We start from the raw sequence: 19,264 nt of genomic DNA, 5'->3' as shown, positions 1-19,264 counted from the left end.
GACGGCATTGAAATCTCCCATCAGGAGCAGGGGAAGGTGCAAAAACTGGGCCAGTCGGGTCAGCATGTCATATAACAACTGAGCCTGAAATGGAGGAGGCATGTAGATATTTACCAGTAACAACCGACAATAATACACATTCATTATCACCACCACATATCTTCCATCAGGATCAATTATAACTTGGTGGACATTGCATGGGATTGCCTTGCTTACAAGCATGGATACGCCTCTGGCAAAGGTGGAATAAGTAGAGTGCAAGGCTCTCTGTATCCACGGTTTACGCAGAGTCATCACCCTGCTTCCATCCAGATGTGTCTCCTGCAAAAACATTATATGTGGTTTTGCCTGCTTTAAGTATTGGAACACAGAGGCCCTTTTGAATATATGATTCAGGCCTCTAACGTTCCAAGATACAATGCTTAATTTGTCTGCCATTTTTCAGCTTCATCGGTATGGATGTCATTACAGTATTTGGATGAAACTCCTCCCTCCTTTGCATTGATGACCATTTCCAATTGAATGCATTCTGGAATACTAAATCCTAGAGTAGTATCAAATATATGAGCTGTGACAGGTAAACCTATGTCTCCCCCCCCCCCCCACTAGTATACCAGAAAAAAAAAACAAAAACGAAAAAACACAAAAAGTTCTGGCATGTCGCTTCATCCCAAAAACCAAGAAACAAAAACTTGTGGTGAGTTTCGGCCGCATCGATCAAAAGTCTGGCAGAGTCTATTCGGTGGTATCTCAGCTTCCATGTGCTCCTATCAGTACACATGGTGGAGCGTTGAAGCAAATCAGTTTACGCTGAAACATGTATAAGGGCCAGTGGAATCACTAACCCTGTTGGAGGCCTTTACCTACTATATGAAGCTACAAGAGTAACCTTTTGCCCTTAGAACCTGAAGGCACATTGTATAGAATTGAAAAATAAAAATTTTTAAAAAATTAGAAAAAGAGAGTAGACCAAAAATAAAAATGGGATAAAACGGCCAGAAAAAGATGATACTCCGCATGAAACAAATGGTTCAGGAGAAAATATAAAAGCCCCTGGAATTAGGGGTCAAACAGAAAAGAGCCATAAAATGTCAGGAATATAATGGCAGCCCCTTAAAAGAGTATACCTTTTCCTTCCCCTCGATCCCGGCGGGAAGCTCCAGCGCGCTTGTGCATCCAGCCTATGTTGGATTTGGCATACACCCTTCCATTACCGGGACAAGACTTTTGCTGGGTATACCTTAATGGCCTCTGTGAAGTGTTGCCTTTAAATGATCAAGTAACATTTCTTCTGCATATGTGTCCTAGAAAACCTTGTGTGGGTTCAGTGGCAGCTATTCATAACCTGCACAACGGGTGCAATCAGAATCCTGAGTCTTCCTTGCTCTTACCTCCTGCAGACCATGAGTGTATTTAAGCAGACTGTAGTTAGGAAAGTTCCTTATCCAGCCAGTCGCACGCTTCTGCAGGATTATCACAGAAGTTTACGTTGCCTTTGTGTTGTACCCTGAGTCTGCTTGGGTATAGCATGCTGTACTGTACCTCCTTTTCACAGAGCCTTCTGCGTACATCATTAAAGGAGCGACGTTGTTGCTGTGTGGCAGCTGAAAAGTCAGGGAACAGCATTACCTTGGCATTTTCGTGCTTCAGCTCTGTACTTTTCCTGGATTGTGCCAATATCATGTCCCTGTCTCTGTAGTTCATGAACCTGAGCAAAAATGGTCTGGGGAAGGCTCCTGGGGGTCTTTCACCAGTAGGGACCCTATGCGCTCTTTCCACTACGTAAGTGGGGGGGTAAATCTTTCAGTGAGAGTAGATTTTTGAACAGCAAATAGTACTGGTCTGTCTCCTTCCGCTCCTTCTGGCAGGTCCACCCCCCTGATATTGTTCCTTCTCTGGCAGTCTTCTTCATCGTCTGCTCTACGCTGAAGGGAGGGCAACAGGTCACGGAACTCATCAATATGGGTACTCTGTGTGTGGGACGTGTCTTCAACCGTGTTAAGTCTGCCTCTATTTTTGTCCAGGTCATGTCTGGTTAATGTGCATTCAGATGACAAGTGGTCTATTCTCCCCATTAACTCTGACTTACTAGCGTTAATGGCCTCCAGGATTGGCCTTGTGATCGCCTCAGCTGTCCACAGCTGGTCATCTGCTGGGTCAGTGTCAGCACTCAGCTCCACTGCGTTCCCTATCTGCGCCATCTTGGCCTGTTGTGTGTGTGTGGCACGCTCCTCGGCTGTCCGTGAAGACAAGATGGCGGGGGGCGGAGTCTCGGTCCATCTCCTTGGTGGAGCGGGTCTGGCGCTGATCTTTGTGAGCTTCTGTGGCTTTTTAGAAGCAGATGACTGCATCCCCGCGTTCCTCTGACCTTCCCCCAGAAGCTGGTCCTGCTTATGGCCGGGTTAAGACGCTCCAAAGCAGCGGATTATGTCAGGATACACGGAGCTGTGGAGAGATACGTGCTGCCTCGATCACATTGGGCCACGCCCCCCGTTAAGCTACATTTTAAAGGTGGTACGGAGGTTAGCAATCTTTTGGCAGACATGGCTGGGGTCTGCCTTGGGGTAAACTGGTTTGCACAGTTGGGCCAGTTTCTCCAATCCTGCCAACCTTAGTTTTTTATTAGAGTAGTCTTTGCTCTTAACCCGCCATAGACAGGGCAGCTGCCGGTACATATCAATAAAATGGGGCAGAAAGTCCGGTGATGTGACTTGTCATTCATGATATGATGCTTGCAAGACAGAACACAAGACAAACCATAATGTCTGGCCTAACCCATAAGCTGGTCCAAATATAGGCCTCAATCTAAGCAGTATAGCCCATTAATCCTCCATGTCAGCCCCAATCTAACCAGTATAGACCACTAACCACCTATGCCCCAATTTCCAATTGTACCTTCGTTTTTTTCCACCTTTCGCACGTTGCTGATTGATCGTCCTCCACTCACAGATCGTTCCTTCGAACGTGTGTTCTGACTTAATATACACTGCGCATGCGTCCAACTCCGCTCTCATGTGTGTCACGACGCTGGGGAGTGAACACCTCTCCTATCCTGCATGCGACACACACGGCGGACATGGCGGATTCGCCGAGTTGCAGCCAGCCCCGCGGTGGTGGAGCTCATAAGAGGGGAAAAGCCACACTGTTGAGCAAGGGTGAGATGGTGGAGATGGTGCGCATTCTGGAGAAGTACAATTACGATTGCAATCTGCAGAATTATCAGAGGCCCAACAGTCGAAAAGACTGCATTTTGGAGAAGGTAATCGTTGTTTTGAAGAAAGAATTTTCGGTGGACCGATCAAAGGATCAAATCCGGAAACGATGGTGCGATCTTAAACATCGAGAACAAGACCAGCTGGAGCACATACATCATATCCTTAAAAAAAGTAAGCAATAGTTGTATCTAAATAATATGTATATGTGTAAATTAGCTGTCTGTATATGTTCTTGCTCAAAGTAGCTATATAGAATTCTATATAAGAATAGAAAATCTTTGTTTGTATGACTTAGGATTCCAAAGATGAAGGTAAATATAAAGCATATATGAAGATTCTAATTTGGTCATGTTTTTGGACATTTATTTCTATTTTGTACTTATTGCCTTTTTTATGTTTCAACAGGGAGACACAAAAAAAGGATGCTCCAGCCAAGCCACCGCAAGGGACGAAGGCCATCTTCCCCCAAAAAAGGTAACTGCCAACTTCAAACACACTCATTTAGCCACAGACAGGGGTGTTTCTAGGTGGGCCAAAAGCCATGGGCTTAGGGCAGAACTTAAGGGTTAAAGAACACTTTCTGGTTGCTGCCTGGCTCATCAGTGCCCGTGTAGACATGGGTAGAGGAAAGGCCCCGGGGCTCTGGAGTCTGTGCTGCCCGCCAGCTTTTTTTCAGCCGGAGTTCCTCCACCTCCGGAATCTGGCACTGGTTGCTGAGCTGCCCATTATTGTCACTTGTAAATACAGGAGCACTGCTTCTGTATTTACAAGTGACAGTGCTCTCTTCCCGGCATCCGTTCACATCCCTCCCTGCTCTGAAAAACATATTCTCGATCTCGGACCGGGGGGGGGGGGGCAGGAGATCTACACAGGCAGAAGCTGCTCCAAGCCACGGACATTCAGTAAGTTACAGCTGCTCTTCTGCAGCCACACTCTGACTTTATTTAGCTGGTGAGGACTCCGGATGTGCTCAGTACTGAAAGGGGGGGGATTGATGCCAGAGAAATGCTGTGTATTGACGGGGGTAAGCTCCAAACTGGAATCTGGGGAGAGGAGAGCTCTGTGCTGGGGGGGGGGGGGACTTGGATGTACACAACCCTAAATCCTGCACTCCGTACACAGATCCCCCCTAAATCCTGCACTCCATACACAGATCCCCCCTAAATCCTGCACTCCGTACACAGATCCCCCTAAATCCTGCACTCTTTACACAGATCCCCCCTAAATCCTGCACTCCATACACAGATCTCCCCTAAATCCTACATTCTGTACACAGATCCCCCCTAATTCCTGCACTCTGTACACAGATCCACCCTAAATCCTGCACTCCGTACACAGATCACCCCTAAATCCTGTACTCTGTACACAGATCCTCCTAAATCCTGCACTATGTATACAGCTAACCCCTCAATCCTGCACTCAATACACAGCTCACCCCTAGATCCTGCACTCTGTATATAGCTCACCCCTCAATCCTGCACTCTGTACACAGTTCATCCCTAAACTCTGTACACAGCTCACCCCTGGATTCTGCACTCTGTACACAGCTCACCCCTCAATCCTGCACTCCGTACACAGGTCACCCCTAAATCCTGCACCCTGTATATAGCTCACCCCTCAATCCTGCACTCCATACACAGCTCACCCCTAAATCCTGCACTCTGTACACAGCTCACCCCTAAATCCTGCACTCTGTCCATAGTGCACCCCTTAACCCTGCACTCTATACGTAACTCACCCCTCCACACTGCTCTACTGCAGGTGGCTTAACTAGTCATTTATTTCTGTTAGTCAGTCCTCAGGGATACTGCTCGTATTGGGCTCTGTTCCTAGCTGCACTCAGTTAACCTTCATAGCTGTGTGTGCTCTGCTCTGCTTATTGCTAATAGCAAGTTCTAGGAATTTTCTGTCTATTGGCGGGTCCCCTCACATCAGGCAGTGAGAAGATGATGTGTTGTAACCTTCAGCAATCAATCAGTGAGCTGTATTGATGTGCTGTGACCTCTAGTAACCAATGAGTGAGCAGTAAACGTGTAACCTCTAGCAACCAATGAGTGAGCTGTAAACATGTAACCTCTAGCAACCAATGAGTGAGCGGTAAGCATGTAACCTCTAGCAACCAATCAGTGAGCGGTGAGGATGTGCAGTAGCCTCTAGCAACCAATCGGTTAGCAGAAATGATGTGCTGTAACCTCTAACAACTAATTAATGAGTCGTAATGTTTGCTGTAACCTCTAGCATCCAGTCAATGAGCAGTAATGATATGCTGTAACCTCTGGCAACCAATCTCAATTGCTGCCTGACCTGATTTTAAGTCGGTGGGGGGGCCCAAAGGCAATGTTTGCCCATGGTCCAATCAATCAGTAGCCCTGGCTACTATGTCTGGATAAAAGCTTGTCCGCTTTTTATATTGTCATAGAAGCACATGATAGGTTTCATCCTTTTGAAAAAATGTTGTACAACTTGCAAAGTATGCTCTTTTGTGTTTTTGTTGTTGTTTGCTGTTCTCTTCTTTTACTCTACCGTTTTACCTTATTTTACCTATTGTCATAACTTGTAGGTAGTTCTGCATTACCTGTAGGCAGTTCTGCATTACGTGTTAACGGTCTGTTGTTTACTCCGTACATTCATGTACCTGCTCTATTTTCCACCTATTGTACTTTTGAGCCAATGTGTTTTGAAAAGATATTGTACTGATATATTAGCCCCATTAACGGGAAAAAAAGAGCAAGAGAAGCCAGGAAGAGGAAAAATATCCATCCCCCTACTTACATGGAGGCTCCGGGTGTCAACACGCGGTACTGAGTGGATGAGAGCCATCTCGAGTGTTTGTTGGGTAGGGACCCCCAGGATAGACAGTAAGGAGGGTAGAATGGAGCACTAGCAGGAGCATCTAGTGAGATATATATAAAACAATAATGAAATTCCAGTTAGTATTTTGAGGCTAAGTCCATTTCCTTCTGGATCCAGACCTGTGTTAAAGGTTCTGGTCAGTGTTGGTAGCGGCAGCCAGCTCAGGAGAGCAGAAGAGACTCTATATCAATGAGAAGAAGGAAGAGAGAGCAGCACCACACTAAGTGCAATATGTCAGTGTAAAAACTTGAATTTACTTCAAAATTAGACTCACATTTGAGTAGTGGCAAACAAGCATTTGTTTTAGGGTTCTTTAGCGTTCCTGGGTGTTCCCTCGGTTCCAGCTGGGCAGTGGTGATGAATCAGTCCCTGGCCGCTCCGGTGGTGTCCGTAGCTCCGGGGCTGAAGAGTATCACAGCAGACACGTCAGCAAGGCATATCACCAGGCACGTCAGGCACTTGTGAACAGGGGGGGCGTGATTGAGCTCGCGTTCGGAGCATGCGTGCTCCTTCATCATGCCTGATGAAGGAGCACGCATGCCTGTTTGCCACTACAATTGCATGTTTGCCACTACTCAAATATGAGTCTACCTTTGAAGTACATAAAGTTTTTACACTGACATATTGCACTCGGAGTGGCGCTACTCACTCTTCCTTCTTTTTACCCCCAGGATAGCCCACAGCTCTCCATAGAGATCAGGATGTCCATGCTGTTGTCGCTGATCATGCACAATAATGACTCCAAGTGTCTATAAAATAATGAATATGTGTGGCTAGTCAACATTCATGATAGGTCTACAAATTATGGTTATCCACCATTCAATTCTCTACAGCCACACATATTCATTATTTTATAGACACTTGGGGGGGTTATTTAATAAAGGAAAATCCACTTTGCACTGCAAGTGCACTTGAAAGTGCTCTTGGAAGTGCAGTTGCTGTAGATCTGAGGGGGACATGCAAGGAAAATAAAAAAACAGCATTTTAGCCCATGATTGGATGATAAAATCAGCTTCCCCTAATTTCAGATCTTCCCCTCAGATCTACAGCGACTGCACTTCCAAGTGCACTTGCAGTGTACTTGTAGTGCAGAGTGGATTTGTCTTTAGTAAAAAATACACATGGAGTCATTACTGTGCACAGTCAGCGTCCCTACCACCACAACTCTCGGGACAGACACTCGAGATGGCTCTCATCCACTCAGTATCACGTGTTGACACTCTGATCCTCCAAGTAAGTAGGAGGATGGATATTTTCCCTCCTCCTGGCTTCTCTTGCTCTTTTCTTTTCCCTGTTAATGGGGCTGTTATTAAACCATTTTCGTTTTATATATATTTTTTCTTCACAGATATTTTGTATGCACCTGCTCCTGATGAGGTGGAACAATCACTGAAATGCCCCGAGCTTTCAAGACTGCATACACACATGTTTTTTACATATGATGTATGTATTATGCTATGTATTTGTGCCTTTCCAATGGAGCAATATTGGTTGTGTGAATAAGTTCCATTGAGAACTTATTCACTGTGAGACTCGAATTGCATCTAAAATAGCATTAGTGTGACCCAGGCCTAATACAGACCTTAACGGTCAGCTTTAAGTAGTGTAGTGTGAATACTAGAGATTAAACGTGAACAAAATACCTCTTGTCCTGGTTTAGTGGAACAGACACCAAGACTTGGCTTGCTGGGTGATTCTTGAGAATCCACCTGGTATTTTGTGATTTAGTAGTGGTTTAAATGCCTTTAATGCCTAGGCATGCATATTCATGAGCTACACTGGGAAGTACAATGAAATATTTTTTAAATATATACAGTATATCTCTACATCCTCTGCAAATTATGGAATTGGAGTCTGTGCATTAGAAATGTGAAGGGGTTTGTAAATGCACATGGTAATGAGTATAGGAGGATCCTTTTGTCCACAGAGCTGAGGTTCACGGTTCACCTAAGACAGCAAATTGGTTTCCTACAACAAACATCCACCAATGATTAACCCAATTTGCTGCAAATCAAGGTTTGTGTGGACTTATTTTTTTTTTTTGTGAATTACACCCTAACTGTGGCATAATAATAGCAGTACAGTACTCACCAAGATATTCAGAGCTCTTTAAAGATGGTACAATTCTATGTCTGAATGGTATTGTCCAGTCAAAATGTTCTATCCTAAAACCAAAAGAAAAAAAAAGAGAGAAAGCATATATTTAGCAGAAGACTTTAAGCATATTTAACGTGTATTTACTGCTATCTAGGGCACAGGGGTTTACCCTCTCTTCCTGTCCTGCTGACAATGCTTTCCCAAGAGAAGAAGTGAGAGAAAATGTCATGGGGGTTCTAGCCTTAACCCAAAAGCAATAAAAGGCTTTTTTTTATTAAAAAAAAAAAAATATATATATATTTTATTTGAAGGCAAATAAGATTGAAGATAAGAAGCCATCAATTTTTTAACCTGAAAAACTCTCCAATGGAACAATCGCACCAATAATGGGTGTGCAAATACAAACACAAGCTGGTAGGATATAATATTTATAATCGCAGTGCGAATACATGTCTTTTGCATATACTACACAATACAAAAGGATTTCTTGCCTCGACTACTGCAACTCCCTCCTTGACTTACCTTTACATGGGTTATCCCCCCTTCAGTCTATCATGAATGGAATGCTGCTGCTGCCAGACTTATCCACCTTACCAACTGTGCAGTGTCTGCCACCCCTCTTTGCAAGTCTCTCCATTGGCTTTTGCTCACCCAGAGAATAAAATATCAACCCAATCCTTCATTTTCGGTCCTCCCAAGACCTCCTGTTCTCTCACGCCCTCGTCCCTCATAACTAATATACTGTGGGGCTGATTTACTAAAACTGGAGAGTGCAACATCTGGTGCAGGTGTGCATGGCAACCAATCAGCTTCTAACTTCAGCTTGTTCAATTAGGCTTTGACAACAAAACCTGGAAGCTGATTGGTTTCTATGCAGAGCTGAATCAGATTTTGCCCTCTCCAATTTTAGTAAATCAACCCCTGAGTTTTTACTTTGTCCATTGGCTCACCCCCCACAGTAATTATCTTTTATATTACTCGACCCTCCCTCTTAGGCTTCTTTCACACGATCGGACCGATCGAGTCTACCTGTCCGTTTTTCAGGTGGACCCGATCGGGGCCACCCATTATTCTCTATGGGGAGGCGGATGTCAGCAGACATGTGTCCGCTAACACCCACCTGCGCATCCGATCTGACAAAATCCGCTGAAAACAGATGTATAGCAATACGTTTACCCTTTCGTCCAGTGGGTCGCATCAGATGTGATAGGATAAAAATGGACAGGCTGTCCAGTTTCATCCAATCTCCCCATAGAGGACAGCAGGACACTGAAAGGGCCATCTCTGCAGTGAGCGGAGACGGACCTGTCATTGGCCTGTACAGCGGGGATCACCGGAGCGACCCCTGCTGAGCTAGCAGAGTCCATCAAAATGGATCCGTCCCGGGTGAAAGGGGCCTTAGATTGTAATCTCTAATGAGCAGGGCCCTTTGATTCCTATTGTGTTGAATTGGATTGTAACTGTAATGTTTGTCTTCATTTTGTAAAGCACTGCACAAACTGTTGGTGCTATATAAATCCTGTATTATAACAATATAAAATATATAATAAGGGAAAGTGTAAAGCCCTGTACACACAATCGGATTTTCAGACGGGAAATGTTCGATGTCAGGCTGTTGGCGGAAAATCTGAAATCTGTGTATATGCTCCATCGGACAATTGTTGTTGGATAGCATGTTTTCAAATGTTCCGCCAACAAATGTGTGTTGTTGGATTTTCCGATCTTGTGTACACAAGTCCGCCAGACAAAAGTCCAAAGTACAAACATGCATGCTTGGAAGCAGAAGCGGTCGGTCTTGTAAACTAGCGTTTGTAATGGAGAATTAACATTCGTGATGAGGCAAATTATGAAATCTCCAAATGCAGCGCACAATTCTCTTCTTCTTTAATGGGATAATAATGAAGCTGCTTTGCTGGTGATACTGATGGAGTTATTGCAAACGGATTTTCAAAGGCTTTTTTTTCTAATGATATCAAAAATAATATATATTTTTTTTTATTTGGGTAAGTTACTATAACACCATTATCCTGTATTTTTTAAGATCAAAGATACAACTATGTTGGTGTCCCTTGTTAATTTTACATCAGCCAAGTATTTTACAGCCAAGTATTATTCTCCACAATTTTTTTATTGTGCATTAAAAAAAAAATTAGACATGCTATCTGCCAATAGAACTTAACCAAATAGTGCATTCTATGCATCCAAAAATATAGAAAATATACCAAATCAAATCATTATTCAACCAAATAAATAATGTCAAAGCAATAACTCCAAGGCCAATAATATATAACACGTTATCTCCTCAGACTCCGAAATAGGTCAGGTTGACAAACCATTCAGAAACGAACTGAAAAGCGCAAACTGAAAAGCACTAAATGAAAAATGCAAAAAGAAAAGCGCGAATCAACGCTCACCAAACTTCTACTAACACGAAATTAGCAGAAGGAGCCCAAAGGGTGGCGCTAAAGAACTGAAAAACCACATCGTACGTCTAGTACATCACTACGTTCATAATTGTTGGCCAACATTTGTGTGATCATGTGTATGCAAGACAAGTTTGAGCCAACGCCCTTTGGACAAAATTCCACGGTTTTGTTGGCGGAAAGTCCGATCGTGTGTACGGGGCTTAACACCTAAAAGACAAAAGTTACTAATGGTATGACATCTGAATAGAAATGAGAATATATATCTAGAGGTTGAAGTATGTTTTAGCATCAGAATGTCCTAATACAGATTAAAGCAATATTAAACCCAATATATATATTGCAGCTTACCAAATCATTAGATGTGGTGGCTGCATTAGTTTAAATTTTTTAGGCTTTTCCCCTCTATTTTCACCTGGTGATCTGCCAAGTAACTCACCTGCATTAGAGTGCCCCCATTTTGGATGAAAAAACACAGGGGGCTCTTATGGACAGCATTGTCAGTCTGGGAGGAGGAGAGCATTAGATGAACTAGCAGGTTTAAATACACTAATACATTGAAACCAAGCTTCAGCTTACACTTTGCTTTTGGGTATAACATCACTTTAAGAAAAGTAAGCTGGGGGCGTGGTCAAGATGGCGACCTAGCAGGACGCTTGGGACGGGAGCTCCATGCCTGGCAGGCATAATCATCTGGTCTTCAGGGACTTACACTTTCCCAGTGCTGTCGGAAAGGCTGTGAGTGCAGTCGGGCATGCGAAGGGGAAGCTCCGGTGCACACAGGAAGAAGCACTCGGCTCCTAAATCACCGCCGCTGATACGAGGCACAAGAGGAGCTGCGCTCACTAACATGGCATCCCAAACGAAGCACGCTGAGCCGCCTCAACTAGGATCGGAACAATTTCAGGCGCTAATGCAGGCAATAACAGGATGCCAAACCACGCTGACCACTAAAATAGAACAGATGCAGCAGGAGATGGGTCTAATAAGATGGGACATGGATAAATACAGAGACAGGCTGTCGGAGGCGGAGCGAAAAATAGGAGACGCTGAAGATGCAGTTCAAGACCATACTGTCTCCCTCCACACTCTGCAGGTTAAAGTAAGGGCGCCGGAGTCCCGACCAGAGGACCAGGAGAACAGAAATCGCAGAAACAACTTGCGACTGGTGGGCCTTCCAGAGGGAGCTGAGGGACGAGACCCGGAAGCCTAAACGGAGCGCTTACTGCGCACAATTCTCCCCCAGGCGCAGTTTTCCAACCCCTTTGTGGTGGAGCGGGCCCACAGAATGCCTTCGGTCCGGGGCCCGCCAGGTGCGCCACCACGTACATTTATTTTCCGCCTCTTAAATTTTAGAGATCGAAATCTGGTATTGAGGGAGGCACGCAAGGTGGGAGAACTGCACTATGAAAATGTAAAGATCATGTTGTTCCCCGATTACTCGGTTGAAACACAGAGGCAACGCAGAACATTCGACCAGGTCAAAGCCCAGTTACGTACTAAGGGGCTCAAATACAATATGATGTTCCCAGTGAAACTCAGAGTGGTGGATGGCAAAACTACCAAGTTCTTTACTTCCCCGGAGGAGGCATCCAGATGGATCGAATCCTTGCCTCGAGGCCACTGATCTTTCCTTGGAAGACTACTACAAGTGCCCCCCTGCAGCAATTCGCCTGCTATGTCCGGTGGTAAGCATGACAGCCCATTGTTTCCACTATCCTACCCTTTACATGTGACCGGGAGGCAAGAGGGTTTATAATCCCCCAATCCCCTTGGAGATACCTTATATACTGTTACAGTGATATGCTGATCCCTGGGATTGTGGTGCTAGACGCTGGACAGCCAGATACCTTGACATGAAGACTTAATTCTTCTCTTAAGACCCAGCGGCGCTTGACTGTACGCTGCTGCCCCATGCCTCCCCCCCCTTCCCCTCTTGTCCTCTGGAGGACTCAGAACCTCTGTACTCTGAAGATATCATATCCCCCCCAACTGACGTAATAAGAGACATGATCCCCATGCGGGATGTTTGGATGGGGGGTGAGGGGTTGGGGCTGCCCTCTGTTTACTTTCTGGACACGCTGCTGAGACTGTGGGTTTGGATTGGTCTCCTTGAGGGCCACGGTCAGGCCCTGATATGCATCCGATGTCTTCGCTGATACTCCTGGACTGAGCCAAAGATGGAGGAGGCGAGATATCTTCCCTATTAGTGATGTCTCCAGGTTTGGAGCAGGAGTAATGGTTAATTACTTTACTAACGTTGCCTTTTTTTTTCATGCAGGTTATGTTTTAAACTGCGGTAACTAAGTTTGTGCCCTTAGAGTACTCTAAGTGTAAGATGCTAGCTGATAACTACACATGTGCCCTGTGTTTTAAATGGTTCCTGAACCTCCTTACTACCTCCAGGTAATGGGAGCAATGGAGTCCCTGTACCCCTAAGTTGAGAAACAAGTCCAAGGTGTGCCGCTTGTTACACACCGCCCCCTTAGGAGATCTCTCCTATTTATGAGTTGGTTTCAGTTTGGTTTGGGTACTCAAACACCCCGTGGTTCAGTTTTCGGGGTGTGGGATGGGATGGGTGTTCTTTTTTGTTCTCATAGTTTGTTTTTTTTTTCCATTGTTAAGTGTCTTATATTGCACACAGACCTATGTCAGCAAAGGTGATGATTGTCTTTCCATGTTCTCTGCTCTGATGCCTGCATTCACATTCCCCCGGGGGGACTCTCTGTGGAATGGGGGGCCGCTCCCTCCGGGTCTCAGGTGCACTGGGTTCCCCGGTGATTACTTTTGTTACCCCTAACTATAGGTAGAATAATGGGTCTGAAGAGACCTTGGATGGGCCATCACTACCATGCCACATACTCCAATTATGCCCGGGGGGTTAGTGTTCTAATACACAGGTCCCTGAATTTTGAACCCCTTGATGTAATAATAGACCCGGAGGGACGGTATGTAGTGATGCACGCTATAATAGACACGTTAGACGTGGTGTTGGTGGGTCTATATTTGCCGCCCCCAGCTAACCTCTTCCTACTACAAAAATTAATTACCCTTATTGCGCAATTCTCCACAGATAACGTGATACTCACAGGGGATTTTAATGTCCCTCCGAATCCGTCTATGGACAAACTGACTCCCGATTCCGCTACTGATTCCACACTGTCCCGATGGGCTCGAGTATTTGGGCTGGAAGATGTGTGGCGGTGGAAACATCCCACAGAACGTATGTACACATGTCACTCTTCCTCATATAACTCACTATCCCCTATTGATCTCCCCTATGCTAGTATACCTATACTCCCCAAGATAACAGGAATTGAAATGCTCCCTCTGGGAATCTCTGACCACTCCCCGCTGATATGCACATTGCAGACTATTACCCCCCAAGCGGATAGACTGTGGCGCCTGTCAAAGTTTTGGATCGAACACCCAACCATACATATAGAAATGGCCAAAGAAATTAAACAGTTTTGGAGGATTAATGCTACCACCTCTACAGCTGGGACTGTGTGGGATACTTTTAAGGCCTATATCAGGGGCTGCTATCTGTCCTCTATAGCTAGGGAATGTAGGAATGACAGGTTTTTACTAGAAGAGGCGGAAGCTAAAGCCCGAGATCTAGAATCTTGGTTTATTCTTACTTCTAATCCTACTACGGCCCAGGATATGAATGTAGCCTACAGGGAGGTGATGCTGCTGAGAGTAGCCAAGGCAAATAAATGCCAACTGGCCCAAACACAGCGGATTTTCGAGCAAGGCGATAAAACAGGTAGGCTTCTAGCCTGGATCTCTAGGGAGCAATCCCTGGTCTCTACCATAGCCCGTCTCCGCAGGAGTGATGGGACCCTAGTATCAGATCCTGTTAAAATAAATGCCTGCTTTGCTGAGTACTACTCTGCCCTGTACTCCTCTAGGGTGCAGTATTCTCAGAAGGAGCTAGGACATTTCCTAGATGGGGTGGCATTTCCTGTACTTACAACAGCAGCAAAGGAAAGGTTAGACGCCCCAATTACTCTAGAGGAGGTCCAATAGGCGATAGGGTCCTTGCAAACAGGGAAGACCCCGGGGTGGTTGGATTGCCCCCTGAACTCTACAAACAGTACATAGAGGAGGTAGCCACTAAAATGCACGACATGTTTAATAAGGCCCTGCGGGACAGTGATCTTCCTCCATCTATGGTGCAAGCCATCATAGTGGTGATACCTAAATTAGGGAAAGATCCTCAATTGTGCTCATCATATCGTCCCATATCCCTCCTTAATTCTGACGTGAAAGTGCTGACTAAAATACTTGCTAAATGCCTAAACGAAGTAATACTTACCCTCATACATGAAGATCAGTCAGGCTCTATGCCGGGGAAGGGAACTAATATAAAAATTCGTAGACTGTATACTGTCCTGGCCTCTGGGGAGGTTGATGGTGGAGACGAGGTGATGGCCTCCCTGGATGCAGAGAAGGCCTTTGACTCTGTAGAGTGGGGCTATCTCTGGGAGGTCCTCCGCAGATTTGGGTTTGGCCGGTCTTCGTCTCCTGGGTCAGGGCAGTGTATAGGAACCCAACAGCTAGAGTGCGTACAGGTACTGTTCTCTCCCCACCTTTTCCCCTGAGCAGGGGAACTAGGCAAGGGTGCCCCCTGTCACCGGTACTCTTTGCACTAGCGATTGAACCTATGGCCAATCTCCTCCGGGCTGCACCTGAGGTTAGAGGGATTGTCAGAGGAACCCTCCAGGAAAAAGTGTCACTATATGCCGACGACACTTTGTTGTACCTTCGAGATGACGGTATTTCCCTACAGGCGGTCCTATCAGTTGTTAATAAATTTGGACAATACTCGGGTATTTGTATAAACTGGGGAAAGTCAGTCCTCTTCCCGCTCCACTCCGGAGCCGGCTCATCGCAGACGGATGGGCAGCTCCAGAGAGTCTCCCAATTTATGTATTTATATACATCAGGATCTAAAACAATTTATTCCCCTTAACCTCAGCCCGGTGATAAATCAACTATCCCAAAGATGCAATACTTGGAAATCCCTACCCCTAACACCAGTGGGCCGGGTTAATTTAATCAAGATGTCAATATTGCCCAAGTTTACCTACCTTTTCTGACAGACCCCTGTCCCTATACCGGCAACCTTTTTTAGACATTTGGATAGTATTATTACTTCCTTTGTTTGGAATGGGAAGGCTCCTAGAATAGCAAAATCGAATTTACAACTACCCGTTACTCTAGGGGGACTAGTAACTGTTAAGTGGTGGCTTTCCGAAAACCCAGCCAACCCTGCATCCACCTTAGAGGCGGCGCTACTTGGCTCCTACTGAGGAATTTGGTGCATAGAGGCCCCCGATCCAACCCGCATGTAACCCTACCTATGGGTGCGACCCTTAAGATATGGGACACGGTAAACAGGAAATTTATGGGATCATCAGTGGTCCCCAGCAACTCCCCTCTGGGGCAACCCTCGCTTTCCCCACTTCCGCTCCATCCCTGATCCAATAGCGTGGGCCAGGCATGGGGTCACCACCCTGGGTGATATAGTGACACAGGGACAACTAATCCCCTTCGACACTCTGAAGAGGGATTGGAACTTGCCGAACCACATGTTCTTTAAGTTTCTTCAATTGCGCCATGCCTTCCGTTCTCAATTGCCCTCTCCGATAGTTCTGGAAATGTCCAAGATGGAGGATGTGCTTGGTTCTCCGGAGGGGGAGAGAACGCTGTCCACATTGTGTAATAGTCTTGTGGCTCTGGACATGTCTAAGGTCTCCCAGGTGTTTAAGCTTTGGCAGAAGGACATTCCAGGGTTGGCGGATGATGACTGGGAGGAAGGCATTCAGCAATATCTGCCCCTGGTGATTTCAGTGAGAGACAGGTTCATACAGCTGAAGTTTCTGCATCCTGCATACTACTCCCCGGCGTGTTTAGCGAGAATATACCCTGACCGTATGGCTAGCTGCCCCAGATGTGGATCAGACGGTGCAGATTTCTTTCACCTGGTCTGGTCCTGTCCTGGAGTGGCAGTTTTTTGGTCGATTGTTCTCAACGACATAAACAATATAGGGAAATTGATGGTCCCATACAGCCCGATGCCTCTTTTGCTGGGTGTTTGCGATTCCCTAGAGGCCCCCTGGGGAAATAAACTATTTGTTTTTTACACTGCGTTCTATGCTAGAAAAGCAATACTATTGCAATGGAATCAATCCCAACCGCCCACTAAACAACTATGGCAATCCCTAGTAAATGCAGCACTACCGCTATACAAACTAACATACCTGGGAAGAAATTGCCCCCAAAAATGTGATAAAATATGGGCAGCGTGGGTAGAAGCGAAACACCTGACCATTGAGTAAGGTATACAGAATATTCGTTAATGTCTCTAGGAATGTGTTGCCTCCACCGATTGTCCTTAAAACACATCTTACACACTGGAAGGTGGAGAGGATTGCACGGAAGACAGTCAACAGGGCCCCTCCCCCCCTTCCCCTCCCCTTTCTCTCTCTTTTTATATTTCTCAGGGATTATGCTTGTGGGATTATTATTATTTTTTATTTTTTTTTAGAAAATTTGACATAAGGAATGTAATAAATATAAACAAAAAATACCGCACTGTGATAAGATGGCCAAAAAGGTTTTTGACCAGAGAAACAAACAAAAATAAATGACTAGTGACACCTAAAAAAGCTGCTGCTATGAGATACACACCTGTTCAAATAAATAATAATAGATAACAGCGCTAAATAAACTACAAAAATTGCAATATTAATAAGTGAATAATAACATGAAATGTGACATATACATTAGTGATAAACAATAGTGATAGACTATTCCGTAAACCCCGTTCACGTGAATTCAAATGTAAAAACGACAACTCTGCAAGTGAACATTAGGAAAGTCCATCTGAGTGCAAGTAGAAAAAGGTCCAAAGATATAAATCAGATTCTTCTTAATGTTATGTAGCTAATTGATTCCTCCACCGCACCACTGTGTTAACACCAGTACAATAATGTGCTTACCACAAGGCAAGCTTAGACAAGCCTGTAACCTTAACCCTGTCAGGGCCTTTAGCCAATGGGGATGATTGGACGGCGATAATCCACTACACCATCTATAAGGATCAGCTACAGCAAGAAACCCTCCATGCGCACCTCCAAAGCACCAGAACAGTTTACCATTCAGGGGTTCCCCAAAAGGAAAGAAGGATCGACATAGCGTAATCCTCCTCAGGAGATTTACAGCCTATATGAGGGGTCTTCTGAATCGGGAGAGGCTGAACCCGACAGGATGGATGGATGGAGAAGAGAGAAAAAAAAAATACATAAATAAAAATAAACTTTAAAAGGCGTCGAGCGAGGACGAAAAAAGAAAGTAATAAATGATTGTCACATTTGCTGCTAATGTACTACTCCTGTAAGGTTATGTAAGTACAAATCTGCTAAGTGTCTGTACGTATCTGTAAATTGATATAAGATGCTTATTTTGTGAAACTTTAAATAAACTTTATGTTAAAAAAAAAAAAAAAAAAGTAAGCTTTTTTTTATTTCTGCCTATGTTTCTGTTAAGAGTTCTGCTCACTGTGGTAAAAGGGGCGAGAAAACAGGAAAACTATTTTTTTTTCACAAGTTAATACTTCCAGTTTTCAGATGTCAACATAAATACAATATATTTCACTATAAAAAAATATCATTTCTTTTACCTCAAAAATCCTGCACACACAGTGGAAGCCATGTAAAATACAGCATAGAATATTAAAAGACATATGAGAATATAGAGATGAATGTTCTAGGAACAAGAAGAGAAAAATAGGTGAGCACATTCAGCATATTGGATAGTGCAACACTTATCTAACAGTATAAGCAAAATATATCATGTATATAAATAATATATAAATGTATATACAAACAGTATAATGAAACATTTAATTTCATTCTGATAAAAATAACAAGTTAACAGGGCAATCACCATTGATGTAAAATGTTCTTATTTTTGTTGCTCTGTACCTCAATTACAACCTTTTTGCTATGTGTACACGTGTTTTATATGCCTTTCTGATTTTAGGATTGTTTTCTTCACACATCAGTATAGGTTCTGTGCATGTTATTTGTGAGCTTGTATTCCAAGTCTTCCCAGTACTTTGTAAGGCCTAGGCATTATGACTACATATTACTAATCCCTCTAACCAAATAAAAAGGTTATGTTCATACTGTATACTGGGAATAAGATAGTACAATACTTTAAATAATACATGTAAAAAATGGTCATTCGGCTACATAACTAAACATTCTACTGTACCATACTGCTCTTCTCAGCTCTAATCCTGATGTCCATGACTTGACCAAAAGGGTTTATGGGATTTTCTGCAATCCTCTCATGTTATTATCTAACTCTATAGAACGTGGCAGTGCATCTGCAGCCTGTCAGAGCTTTAAAGAGTAACTCCACTTTCGTGGGGAAAAAAAAGGCAAATAAAGAAAAAATAATATAGCGTATACAATTGCGACACAAGTCATATTGTAATTGAATGTTATTAAAAATGACCTTTCCCTTTCAAACTGCAACCGCTGTAATTTTCTGAAAATGCAATATGGCTACCAGGAGGTATTCTGTATACAGACTGTATACAGAACCGCCCCCAGAAACATAATTTACTACTTGTGTGATTGGCTCACTGATTTTCCCAGA

At 44.3% G+C, this 19,264-nt stretch overlaps 1 protein-coding gene across 1 annotated transcript in view; it reads right to left on the bottom strand.

Moving 5' to 3' along the window:
* Positions 1–18,914, bottom strand: part of LOC141128327 (putative transmembrane protein 244) — a 57,532-nt gene extending 38,618 nt beyond the window's left edge. The window contains exons 1-3 of the mRNA XM_073615562.1: positions 18,875–18,914; positions 18,279–18,364; positions 8,160–8,233 (exon numbers count right to left, since the gene is read on the bottom strand). Of these exons, the coding sequence (XP_073471663.1) occupies positions 8,160–8,233; positions 18,279–18,364; positions 18,875–18,910 (196 nt within the window). The 5' untranslated portion in view covers positions 18,911–18,914. The remainder of the gene's footprint in view (positions 1–8,159; positions 8,234–18,278; positions 18,365–18,874) is intronic.
* Between the last annotated feature and the right edge of the window lie 350 nt (positions 18,915–19,264).

Source organism: Aquarana catesbeiana, linkage group LG02 (genome assembly GCF_042186555.1).
Source record: "Aquarana catesbeiana isolate 2022-GZ linkage group LG02, ASM4218655v1, whole genome shotgun sequence".
NCBI classification, from domain to species: domain Eukaryota; kingdom Metazoa; phylum Chordata; class Amphibia; order Anura; family Ranidae; genus Aquarana; species Aquarana catesbeiana.
The sequence above is the reverse complement of the archived record's forward strand: the minus strand, read 5'-3'. Positions and strand labels throughout refer to the sequence as shown.